The following is a 13,692-nucleotide window of genomic DNA, read 5'->3' as shown; positions in this document are numbered from 1 at the left end:
GAATGGAAGATTCAAGGCTCTGCCCTCGGGTACGTGTCTTTTAGATTCCATCAGTGGCTGTTTAAAAACAAAACTGAGATAAAACTCCATCTAAAAATCATAAAAAAGCAGGTGTTGTCCACACCCACGAGGTGTCTTTCGGTGACGCCACTCTGAGAGGCAGATGTGCAGGGATGTCATTAGCTCTGAAAACCTGTCAGTGCCCATGCTGGCAAAGCATTCCACTGACTGAGTAGCAACAACCGTCACACACATGAACACAAACACACACACGTAGACAGGATGCTTGAGATATTTAGACACAAGAGGAAACTCCACTGTGCTGCAGAATTCCTGGTATTCTTGTGATTGAGGATCTTGATTCGCGGCCAAGTATTGTGGCAGAGTGTTTTCTCATTTCCCCTTGCCAGCAGAACCGCAGCTGGAAAAGTGAAAATACGACCAAGAAAGTGTGAAACAAGAGTTTGGAAATCACCAGGGTCAGACTGTAAATTCAGCCCCACCCCCCTCACATCCACTACTGATACTGTAGCAGACAGTGGTTAATAATTGGTGAAACATGTCTGCATAAGCAATACTACAATCGCTATCTATTTCATTTTGGAGCTTTGCAATGATGCGTGAGGAACCACACAAAACTACAGGAGCAAAAAACAGCATCTAATGCAAAGACTGAGCAGAATCATGTTGATCTGACCAAGGAGGAGGAGCTTGTGTTGGTAATGAAGTTAATATTGTCAGTGCATAAAATGATGACGGTAATGACAGAAATGATGGGAGCTGTCTCATAGCAGTGACTGGAGACGTTTAACACAACAAAATGCCTCCACCTAGAAGTGCAGAATAAAGTGGCTGCAAACAGTGTGGCAGCAGCAGTAGACGGGCAACGCTAGCAATCATCATCGCCCTTAAATGTTTAGCTTTACAAGGCATGGGAGCCTTGATCCATTAAAGCCATTGTGGCTTTATTGTCTGGTTCCCAGATGCTTTTAACAGGCCTGTGCTTCTCTGCGTTGCGTTCAGCCACGGTAGAACAGGAAGGAGTGTTTCTGCAGCGTTTGCAGTGTCCACGTTATAACATCCTGTATGCAGCCCCTTCTGAAGAAAAATACAAGAGGCAATAAGTGCTTCCATGCAATCAGAAAAGTGATGTGGGCTGCACCAGCATCATCAGGGTAAAAGCCAGGTCTCTGGCCACTCTTCTGCACAGAGAGCTTGTCATGTTACAATTTGCCACTTCTGAATAAGTCATATGCAAAACCCCACTCTAGATAAAAGGCTGCAGCACGTTACAAGCAGCATGAGCCCCTCGGATAGGCAGGGTGAATATTTCATGATTAAACGGGCCATTATACTGCAAAGATCTAGGCCAAGGCTCAGGCTGAAGGGAGGAGGAGGAGGGGGGGGCTCAGATAACGGTCCCAGCCCCGTCCCAACAAGGGAACGCAGCTCGGGTCCAAGGGGGTTCAGGGAGGGGCAAAGCCATCTGGGTTAATCCACACAGAACACGTACAAAGAAAACAATCCGCGACTGCGCCGAGAAGCAAAGATTTGCAGTTTCTGAAAGGCTTTAACCCGCGTCCGAGCAGGAAGCCGAGCAGGGCTGCATCGTGCTGACTTGTCCCCGGGATAGAGCTCCGGAGCCTGCAGCCGCCAGGCAGACAGCTCGCTAGCTAGCAGTGGCTTCACATGCAGACACCGGTAACACTCGTGAATGAGACACAACTGAAACGGGTGAATAAATCCGTGCTAAGGTCACAGTGGCGCGAGCAGGAGACCCCACCTCCCCTCCCTCTCCTCCTCTCCCCCTCCTCCCCCCTGAGCCCGGCTCCCGTTAGCTCCTAGCCACTTTGCTGTCAACACAAAACTGTTTGTTTTGCTAAAGCTAAAACGAGTCTGCTCACTGAGGGCTGCGGTTAGCCTTAGCATTCAGCACGCCCCCCCACCCCCGTCGGAAAATGCGGGACACCAGCTGACAGGCGGGCATTAAAGTGCACTAATCCCGCGAGGCCCTGCGCGTCCCCGGCCCACAGTGAGTCCCGGCGGCGGGTCAGCTGCGGGCGGTGAGCGGCCACCGGCCCCGCCTCCACCGCTCCACACGGCTAAGGCTAACGAGCTAGCAGGGCAGGCTAACTCAAGAGCACCCACCTCGCTTGTCGAGGTCGTAGCCGACCACTAAGAAGTAGTCGGCGAGCCTGGCCATCTTGGGAGCTCACGGCGACAGGCCTTTCGCGCTGGATCCTCTGCTCTCTCTGCCGTCAAAAGTCCATTCACGTCCTGCCGGCGACCGACGCATCACAGGCGACAGTAGCATCCTTCCAGCTGCACCCCGCCGCCATACTGTCAGACTGCCTTGCCCTGACAGCGCAGAGTCGGAGTCTGCGCACTGAGGGACTTTAGGGAGGGGCCGCTCGGCAGGAATGTCCCATGCGAGGAGCCCGAGTAGCCCCGGGGACCAGAGGTCTGACCAGAAACCGGATAAAAAAACAGTGATTAGGGGGTGAAAGGCGGTGGTGATTCCAGCAGGCCTAAACTGAAGGGAGTCCATAAACATCCAGTGGAAATGCTTCTTTTTAAAATGGGGATTTTCATTCATGGGCCCCAGAATGACTTGAAGTTGTTCTGCCCCAGATTATCACCAGAGAACACGGGCCTGCTGCAGATTATCAAAACATGTTTAATATTAATGCACAGTTAACTGTTTCTGCACAAGTCCAAAATCTCACCTGGGTTTAGGCAATAAAAAGATAACAATCCTTGTTGCAATATAATTATTCTTCAACAGCAATGTAACAACATTTTAATAGACATTGGACATATTGTTGAGGACATATAACACATACTTAGTTTTGCTCTACCTCAGATTTATGAAATGTTATAAAACCACAGTTAATTGTCAGGCTTCTTCAGTATTGACTCAGGAGCAAAAATCTAAAAAAAGAACTAATGATTTGACCCTTATAGCGATATTGTTGGATTGGCTGATGTGACATTTTTTATCGTGGTAACATTTTTGAGCTACTGCATAGCTAGCCACTCACCTGATAAATGAAAATGGACATTTGACATATTTGAGCTGAAACCATTAGTCAAGTGACAGAAATTAATTACTTGACAATTAATTTCCATTTTTAAAGAGATATGCCAAACATTCAGTGATTCCAGCTTTTCCATTGTGAGAGTTTCTTGTTTTACACGATCCTAAACTGGACATGTTCTAGCATTTTTGCTTGTAATTGACAGTGGCTGTGGAGATACAGTCCAGGAACAAGGTCAAAGAGAGAGAGAGAGAGGTGTGTGATGGACAGCAAGAATACCCTGGTAGGAAGTCGATCTGTGGATGTTGTGGATATATGATATTCACCTTAGACGTCCTAGTCAACCCAGGATGTATGATTCTGAATAGCCAAATGAAGGAATTTGAAACAGTGTCCTCCTTGGCTTAAGGAAATTGAGAAGATTATGGACAGGTTCATGGATAATACTTAACTACTTTATGGCCCTTTTTAAATTGGTGACATGTAGAATTACCTTCCCATGTCACAAGTTGCATACACAGAGTTCGAACAAAGACTGATCTCCTCGATCATATTGCTTTTTTTTAATATTGTTTTAGATGCTTAAAGGTAAACTACAACATATATCACACTGAATAAGCCAAAATAAGAGAAAAGTCCTATTGCCATATTGCAGAAATATCGTATTACCCTTGCAACCCCTATGATCATGGCCTGTTAACAAAGCAGTGTTATAAAGCTTCCTCCCCTACAGGTACTACCGAAGTTGGCAGTTTGCTGAGGTGCAGTTTAAACCTCATGCGTTATTTGGCACATCCAGGCAGGGGCTGCATATCTGGGATCGTCCAGTGCAAAGGGCCAAACCATCAGATGGGCAATAATAAGTCTGACCACCATCTATGAAGCACAAGCTCCATTGTCTCAATCTGAAGTTTGTGCTTCCAAAACAATGAAGTGTACGGGCTAATGTTAAAGGACATGTTGCTTTTTTTCAAGTCAGTGTTAAAACAACACTGCACATGCACATGTCAACAGAGTCAGTCTTGGGTTGTGTAGTACCGTTACAGTTACACCTACTTGCCAGACCAAGAAGAACAAAATGTCAACGAGACCAATTTCACCAAACCCTTTTATTCTAATTGCTTTAATCCTCATATCTGCAACCAAGCTGTTTCCCAAAACATTAATTTCTTTTTTCTCGCATATTTTCTGCAGCCTTTACTTGAAAGCAAACAGTATCAGGGAGGAAAATATAAATATAAATATAAAGAATGTTGAACTTTTGTCTGTGGGACTACTTTGATTAGGCCTCAGCTGCAGAAACGTTGTCTTGCTGTTGCGGTGTCAATTTGAATGTACAGATAACGTGTCAGAGGGAGGTGAGAGAGGCCAGAGGGCCGACAGCCATGCGGCCTGCCCTTGGCTGTCAGCACTGTAACAGCCTTGAGAGAAGTCCGACACTTCCTGTGCTGTGACCTTTGACCCAAAGTGCTTATCGTTCCCCCGTTGAAAGCAATCCCGAGCATGAGATGTCACATTTTTCTTCAAGGGCTTTGTTTTGCCAACACTCAGAAACAACTTGTCTCCCACTTTTCTCCCACAGTTTTCTGAGACCCAGGGTGGGTGGCTGCAGGACAGCGCTGGCCGCTCTCTGGTAAACAGCGGCTGTTCTGACAACCACAGCTTTGTTAACAGGAGATAACACGACTCTCAAGCCGGTTCCTGAGCGCTCGTTCCAGGGGAAGTCGTACTGAGGTCACCGGTGGTTTTGGTTCTCACAGCTGATGTTAACTGCATCCTGACCTTGAGCTACGCTTGCCAGATATACGTAGCAGATTGGAAAGAAGGTGAGACAAAGACAAGGGGAGCTCAGTCTCCTGCAGACGCTCCACACAGGACAAGAATACTCACCGTAAGAAAACTGTCTCTCCTAGACATGCTTCAACTGTCCATGTGCTCAGACATCAAAGACTTTCCCTTTAACAAAAAAATGAAGTGAAAATGTGTAATTCATTGTGTCTAGTGTGTTTTTTCTGTTCCTCTTTTAGAAATGAGACAATGCAATTATTACATATTTATTTTAAGATGCTGAAGGATATGCAACACCATTCAGAGAGCATATCTTGTGCAGCTAGCTTAAACAGAGGCCAGTATCGTGGGAAAGAGAAGTACGCTTACTCTCTTACTCAGAATGGGTTACAAAGATAAACACCACTCTCATATCTGCAAAGCAGCTAATATAAAGCAGAAGCAACACAGGTTAGGCACAACGTCTGAAACTAGGGTTTCAGGTAGCCCATCACTATAATATATAAGATAACAAGAGTCCTCATAAGGCATGAATGTTGGACTGTCCGCTGAGGTCAACTCACCACCCAGTCCTGTTTTAAATAAGACCAAACCATAAAACTGTGATGCAAGCAGAGGCTGGTGGTGGAAACTGAGGACAGCTTCAGGAAGAGTTGCACATGACTCATGTCTGTTGACTCATCTGACACCCTCAGCTCCTGTGTTGACTTTCAATGAACTCACCAAACAACTTTAGACCAAATGCCAGACGGAGCCAAAGCTTGGCCGGAGAGATGCTCCACAATGCAACAGCTGAGCTATGACCAGGACACACACTTTGAATATTCTAACTCTGCCAAGGAGGTCATATTTTCACTGTAGTGTCTGTTTGTCTCTAAGCAGGACTGCGCAAAAACTAAGGCTTCACTAAGGAGGAACCCAATAAATTGACATATTTAAGCCCCTGATATCTATGAGTGTGTGAATTTTGGATTAAATAAAAAGAGACTGTTGGGCCTATGCACTCTATTGAGTGTAACTAACTTTAAGTTTGGGTAAAAAGGTAATATATTTAGATTGAGGTTGAGTTGTAAAATGTTTTCTTTTACATTTTGAATTACTTAAACATATGAGTATTAGACTCCCTGCATGATACAAAGTAAAATATAAAGATATAAATAACTGTGTAAATTATATTTTTCCAATTCACAGATGATGGACAAAGGCAAAGTGAAAACCAATGCAGGCTAATAATAATGTTAATGACAATATTCATATATTAAAACTTCTGAACTCACTAGAATCCAGAGGAATGATTTTGCTGGATTATTCATATAATAGTGTAATAAATCTTCAAGCATTCACTGAAGATGTTCCAAGCTTTGGAACAGTCCACCAGGTATTCACCAGCAAAGACATATTTAAGATTAAACTTTAGTTTTCAAATGATTTTGAGTGTCCATAACTTGTTTTTTTAATTGTACTTTAAACAAAAACTTGACTCTTGACTTGATTTGAGGTAAGTCTGTAAGATGACCTTAGAGCCACACTCACTTTTATAGGTAGTATATTAGGAATATGTTGCAGTTTAGCTATTTTAATGTTACGTCATCATCATATGTATCTTTCATTTTTGTCACATTGGATATGAACAAAGAAGCAGAAGTGAGCAGGATATGCACCTGTCTCTGATTCTCTGTAATTCACTCGTTTAGTCTAATCAGAGCTCAAAGCCAGTCAATGCAGGATGCAACAACCATGTGACTTCCTGTACACTAACCAACAGACAGGAAGTGGTTTGAAGGCCTCATGCACATCATTGCTCTTCATTGGCCTATTGCAGCAGATCATTTCCCCTCAGCTCAGGTGAAGCATGGCACATGAAAACGCTTCATTAAACATTCATTGGAGCAATAAGTTTAAATTCCCCTGAGTTGAGACAAGCAGATGTCTTCAGAGATGTTTCACTTTACATTGTTACTACACTGAGTTTCTCTTCTGCAGGTAGCTGAACTGTGTTTTTGTGATGAGTCTGACTGATAAATCATAGACAAATACACTGTCTCCTCTGCTGTAATTGGAACCCATCTGTTTTCACACAAGTAAACACAGTGTAGCTAAAGACTGTGTGAACAGTAAACAGTTGTAAATCTGGACTTGTAGCTCTTGTGTTTTTACCGGTAACAATCGCGAAAGATGATCACAGATAACAAAAGTATTTGTTATGTGTCCTGTGGCGTGAAATCATAACATGTCTATTGCAATGCAAGTTTAAGCCGGAAAAAAATAAACTTGTCCAGGGTACTCCAGCTCTGAAGTGATTCACTTTCAGGACAGACAGATTAAAGAGAGGTGATCAAAACTGAAGCAGTTGAGGCTATTGTGTTGGTGAAGCTCCAAAAACGACACGCCCCATAGTGTAGCTCAATCATGACTAATCTTTGCAACCTCCCTGCATAGTCCACCCCGGCATACACACCAGGACAAGCATCTACAGTAAAGCGAGGGTATGCAATATTTGCTGAATAGTGGCCCCAAGTGGTAATTAGTATGGCTCATTAAAATGTATTTAATTTGCTTTACTGGTGTAACCAGAAGACTAACATGGAGAGCATCTGCACATGTAGAAAAGGATCACATAGTAGTGACAACCACAAGAAGTGGCATCAAACAGGACATCATGCCACCTGCCGACAAATGCAGGCTTTAGCGTCAAAACCTTGAAGTGTCAACTGAGAAAATGTTTATTTTACAGTAAGATGAAAACCCATCCATCCATTATCTATACCACATATCCTCTCAGGGGTTGCAGAGGGCTGGTGCCAATCCCGGTGGATTTTGGGCGAGAGGCGGGGCACACCTTGGACAGGTAGCCAGCATATTGCAGGATCGAGATACAGGGACATTCAACCATTCACCTACCTATGGTCAATTTAGAGTCTTCAATTAGCCTGAGCCCCAATCTGCATTTCTTTTGACTGTGGGAGGAAGCTCTGAAAAAACACACACGGGGAGAGCACGCAAACTCCACTGGAGTAAAAAGTAAATAAATAAATGGAAAGGGTTTTCCAGACAAATCCACGCGGGTATGATTCAACATCCATCAAACTGCATGAATATGTTATATACGTATAATCATGTTTACATCAGATATGTAATCATGCAAACCGAGCAGGTTTATGAGAATATTTGATCTAGAAACATCTCAGTGAGATGTTGTAACCACAATAAAGAAGTATCGATTGATCTATGTGACCTACACGGGAATCACTATGCAGAGCACAAACAGGAGGGATGTGGGGGTGGTGTGCAAACTGACACCTTTTCTGATATAATGCTTGGGTGCAACACAGGGCATGAACCATGTTAACATACACACTCTGATGAACACATGATATGTTAATCACTGGTATCTGTATTCTTGAGTTGGTGTTATTTGTCTTAACCCTGTGTTGACATGCGTCCACTCTGCTGAACTGTCCTTAAGCAAAGCACTGAATCCCAATAGATAGCCAAAAGTGTTTGGACACCTGCAATGACACCGGGTGGTCGTCAAATAATTTCCCTACCTACAGGAATTAATGTGTTGACGATATGTCAACACATTAATTCCTGTAGGTAGGGAAATTTAATTAAATTAAATCCAATTAAAGCAGGAACCTGGCTGCCGCTTCTACATTCAGCTGTAGTAAATCCTGACGAGCAGACGATGTTCCAGTTCATCTAAAGGGTGTTGGGTGGGACTGAGGTCACAGCCATGTGCAGGCCAGGCAAGTTCTTCCTTAGCAAACTGGGAAAACCATTTCTTCATGGACCTGACTTTGTTTAGCTGTGTATATTTTCATTCCTGTTGGTCTTTTTTCCTCATTATGTGATTTGATTTCTTGGAGCCCTGCTGTTATCAGCCACCTCGGTCCTTCCCCATCATCTTTCCCACACTGAAATCCAATCCCTCTCTTCTTCACAGAACTGGCAGGACACTGTCCTGTTAGCATCCTCCTCCCACACAGTGCAGCACTGGTAAGCAGCCATTCCAAACAAACTTGACTGAGAGCGCTCCGATGGAGACAACAACAAACTGCAGTGAGAAAATGTCTCCAAAGTGACAGGGATTCATGGGGATGGCTGAGCAACAATTATTCTAAAATTGAAGAGAGTGGCCAAGATCTTTTTTTGTTTTACACACACTGGTAAAATATATTTTCACGTGGGAGGTTAACTGAAACTGACGGGATGCATCAAGATAGATTCACTCGAAGCAGCGGCTGGTGTGTAGTGTATTCTGCTGATGTGTCATGAGGTTCACTAGGGGGCAGCAATCATTAGACTACCATACTGTGGCTGGTGATGGACTAAAACTGACAAAGTGATGGAAAAAGGTTGGTTTTAGTTTGCTTCAAAAATACCCATAAATCAAAACACACTACCTCTTTTAACAGAAACATCACAGTCACTATTGTACGTCAGTTATCTCTGGCTGTTATTTGCACAAGGAGGCAGGAGCAAGCAGATGGGTGTTTCCTAAGGTGTGGGCTGTTTTGGAATAACAATGACACAAACAGTGAATGATATTGGTTGAAAACTAAGAAGGGCAGGATACAGTGGATGAACCATTGTAGAAAATATTACAAGTTCAGCCAGATTAGGTTCTGCTAGAAAGTTCAAAACATGCTCACAAGCAGTTTTTTTGATATTTCAGTTTATGAGCGACTATTTTCTCACAAACAGGAGGAACCAGACCTTCTCCCGGAGGAGACAGAAGTTCTGCTTCGAACCTGCACGTGTAGCGTGTTTGTATAGTAAATCCCCCAACTCAGCCACTTCAGATCATATGATTAATTTGTTTTGTATCCCAGGACAGCTCGGGTCAGAGCCACCAGCATCACCTGCTGTTTATGGGTCTTTTCACAGCAATGCCCCAACACAGATGTGATCACTCACCAACGTGTTTACTACAAAGGTAAAGGGTTAGTTCACCTAAAATTGTAAAAAACAAAAACAAAAAAGGTTTTAACTTGATCTTACATTTAGGCAAACTGTTGATTTATTAAGTGGCTGTTAGGTAGACATGGGGTTAAGTTGTTTTGGTTGAAGGGGTTTTTGCTACTAACACCTGTTTCATCAGAAAAACGTTACAGGTGCTGCTTCAATCTTCTTTCTTCTTTCTTTTCTCAAGAGTTGCCTCGAGTGGTGGAATGTGAAAGTAAAACCAACTTTCACTCCTGTTTTGTTTCTATTACTTTCCCTTCTTTTTGAATTCTGCCAACCACCTACTACTCGAGCAGGGATGTGTTGACAATAATACAAATTAAGAACAATGTCTTCTTCTTGCAACTGGCTTGCTATGGCTGATAACAAGTTCACACCAGTCCGGCAGCTCATCACTCAGGAGAGGGAACTTGATGAGCTACATCCACACCAAAATGTGACAGAATGTTTGATTAAAGTGAGCGTAAATGCATGAGACAGTTTACTTAAGGTCAGTGTCTGCCTATTGTCACGCCCACCAAGACAACACTGGTTATTTGTATTTACACAACCTTTAAAGAAGGCAGTGGCCCAGTTTCACCCATTCAAAACATGACAGAGAACACCACACAATCAAGCAAAGGTCCCTCTGCTCTTTGATCTGTTGACTACGTCCCAACTTTTCCCTTGCGGACGACTTTCAAAGCCTGACAGACGGTGGTTATTTTTAAGGACGTCCTGCGCGGCGCCACAGAGGACGGACTCGTGTTCGCTAATTGCCGGCTGCAACAAAAGTAAAGCCAGTCCACGACTGAGAGATCAAACCAGTCGGGAAGCCTGTGTTTCGGAGCCAGAGTCACCGGATGCTGTCACAGGCCAAAGAGAACTCTTACATAAATGGGTCAGAATCTGTGAGAAGGTGACCTGTTTCCACGGCCCAGTCTAAGTGATAAATGAGTTCTTATCAGCTGTTTGCATTGTGCCATCGCTGCCAAATCAACAGGTACCATCACAGATTGTGGGTTAGGGTCAGGAATAAATATGAAAATATACAAAATGACTGAATCGATGCTAAACCTATGGAGAAAGTCAAAGGTCAGAACCACATCCTGCTGTGAAGGTTTAATTTATAAGAACACAGAAATAAAAGCTGAGAATTGGTTCTCTCTCTATTAAGCCAAAGACTAGAGGATCTTTTTATCGCATGGAGACCTGCATTGGTGTTTTTCTCCAAGGTCACGATGGAGCATTAACTCTGATGGAATGATAACATTTGAAGCTGATAGAAGGATCAAAGAAGGGCCCGAGTGGAGCTGAGCTGTAAGACGATATCAGTGAGGGTGAGAAGTTGGCAACTGTCGGTAACAAATCTGTCTGAGTGAATATCGCTCACGCAGCGCTTCACATTAAACAAAAGGCCGGGATCACAGAGCACATTAGGGCTAAAGTCCTGAGTTGGCAGTAACTGTGCAGCCCAAATTGTGATGTACAAATTACTTCTAGCATGTTCTCACTGTTACTTATCATTGATTTGAAACTTTTTTTTTTTTATCTACCTCTTTGGCTTGACACGCAACCAGTAGTGAAGAAACTGGGCTTCGGGCTTTTGCTTTGATGGATTTCTTCTCATTTACTTTTTGTCTGATAATATGATACTTACTGCTTATAGGTTACATCCAAGGGCCTTTTCCTGATTTCAATATTATATAATAATAGTAATTTTTCAATATAACACAACAATTAAGACTTTGGTGGTTGACAAGAACAATAGCTTCTTCAAACAGAAGTTCTTTCAAATATCTTAAAGCCACATGTATCGAATTCTCAGTTTGATTGAGTCTTAGATTATATCTCTTCTATTATCTTGACATTTGAATCACAGAATTAAGCAATACATCCTCCTGAAAAATCAATATAGTTGGATATGACTAAACTAGAAACTACTTTTATCCATTTTTCAGTTGTATGGAAAATAGAAAAAGTATCCTTTTGGAAGAAGAACGTATATCAATACAACTAATAAAAAGGTCACTGTATTTTCACAATCAATGATAGTAGCTAGACACTAACATGAGCAAAGCTTATACTTATTAATGATACTAGTTTTTTTTGTCTTACTTTCTAAATACTGTATATTTCTATAAAAAAAATCACAAGCATATTTTGCTTGTGTTTATAAGAGCAAAGTTCAACAGCTTTTTAAGAACAACATTTTTTGTATCCAGATGTTTGAAGAGTCTTTCTAGAAATATCTTAAGGACTAAATGCATCTATTTCTCAGAAAATTGGGAACTTAGCTTTGTGACTCGAGAAGCCACTTTCGACTTTGTTTTTCTATCTTAATAACAAAATCATGTCTTTACATATCGTACATGTGCAGTTTTCTGTCTACTGATGTTTATTTAGATGAAGACGTCACCAGACTGAGATGAATTTTTACATCTGCAAAGACACAAATAAAAAACATTACATCCCTAACATTTCTCATGTGGAGACTGTGTTTAGCTCTGTTGTTGTTGTTTCTCTTTCAAATACCAGGAAGGACTCTTCCACTCGACAACCCATCTGGCCTGCTTTCAGGGAAATGAATGTTGCTTAACTGCATCAGAGTTGACACCAGGTGCAGGTGTTACTGGTGTACCCCTGCATCCGTCGGTTAAATAAGAAAGGGGGGAAGGAAACTTGGACTCAGTACAAAAACTCTTACTAATAGGAGGGAATCAGCTTATTCTTCTGAGTCATTACACAGCGTTGTAAGATACTTGTTTAAACTTGTGACATCTGCCCTTCGCCTGTTATAACAGATTTACAACACATCTGAAAGTGATTGCGTAAGCTTGGCAATCAAGCAAAGGAAACACCTTTTAGGACAAGTTCTGCAACTTTTTGTTTTACAGCGACCTGACTAGCCACGATGAGCTCCCCAGCACCAGGAGCTTCTGAGGAACTGGGGGCACAGGAAACGTATCCGTGATGCCTCACGATGAGAGAGTAGACGTAACTCGACAGCAAAGTTCTGAGGAGTCTGTGGTTCCCCTGTCACTTTCTATCTATGTTAAACACACCGACTGACAGCGATGATAAGAGATATGAAGAGGGTTTGGCTCCGGAAGAGAGAATGCTCGAGAAATTCATGAAAATTCTGTTTTCCCAAGTATTCTTGACTTTATCAAGAAACTGTCAATTCATGATTACTGAATTGACAGTTAGAGGTTCCCTGTAAGCCGTTGGTGATATGCGTATGATTGAAACTAGACTAGAGTCACGCATTGAATTTTGTATTTTATACATAAATAGAGCCCCTTCACAAATTAGACAACAGAAATATGTTAGTATATTGCATGATAAGTTTTTGTTTGTTAAGTATTATCTTTTTAGTTGTATTTTGGTGTAGGTTTCATATAAGTCATTATTGGTTTGTACCAAACCCCACATGTGTCTTTTCATTTCATTTATATATTTTGTATTTTTGTGGCATAAACTAAACTAAACCAAACTATACTAAACCAGACTTAACGTTATTACTACAAGGACCTCAGATGCTGCACTATTCAATACTAAGTTTACAGTGACAGTTACAGTCTGTCATGTTGCTTATTAAGTAATGGTGACACTACAATATTACTGTTATAGGATTAGGGCTTTAAAGGGTTTGTGGTGCTCAATATTCAGTTTTATAGCAAGCTTGACCTAACTTAATCTGATTTTGGGGGGATTTTAAGCTTCCAAGGCAACAACATGCTACCCTATGAATAGTAGTTATTATGATAGTAACAGTAATAATAATGATAGTAATGTTAATATAGCATATTTCCTAATAGCCGTTTCAAAGTGCTTTATTAAAAGTACACACAAACCAAGCAACACAACACAAGAAGCTGATTAAAACCATATCATTTCAAATCAAAGATGATATTGA

At 42.1% G+C, this 13,692-nt stretch overlaps 1 protein-coding gene across 4 annotated transcripts in view; it reads right to left on the bottom strand.

Annotated features, from left to right (window-relative positions):
* sbf1 (SET binding factor 1) overlaps nt 1–2,331 on the bottom strand; it is a 52,861-nt gene extending 50,530 nt beyond the window's left edge. For all 4 annotated transcript variants that reach the window (XM_061068476.1, XM_061068483.1, XM_061068490.1 and 1 more), the window contains exon 1: nt 2,149–2,331. In XM_061068476.1, the coding sequence (XP_060924459.1) occupies nt 2,149–2,203 (55 nt within the window). In that variant the 5' untranslated portion in view covers nt 2,204–2,331. The remainder of the gene's footprint in view (nt 1–2,148) is intronic.
* Nucleotides 2,332–13,692: the final 11,361 nt, after the last annotated feature.

This window comes from Limanda limanda, chromosome 1 (genome assembly GCF_963576545.1).
Source record: "Limanda limanda chromosome 1, fLimLim1.1, whole genome shotgun sequence".
Taxonomy (NCBI): Eukaryota; Metazoa; Chordata; class Actinopteri; order Pleuronectiformes; family Pleuronectidae; genus Limanda; species Limanda limanda.
This window is presented reverse-complemented; position numbering and strand designations above follow the sequence as displayed.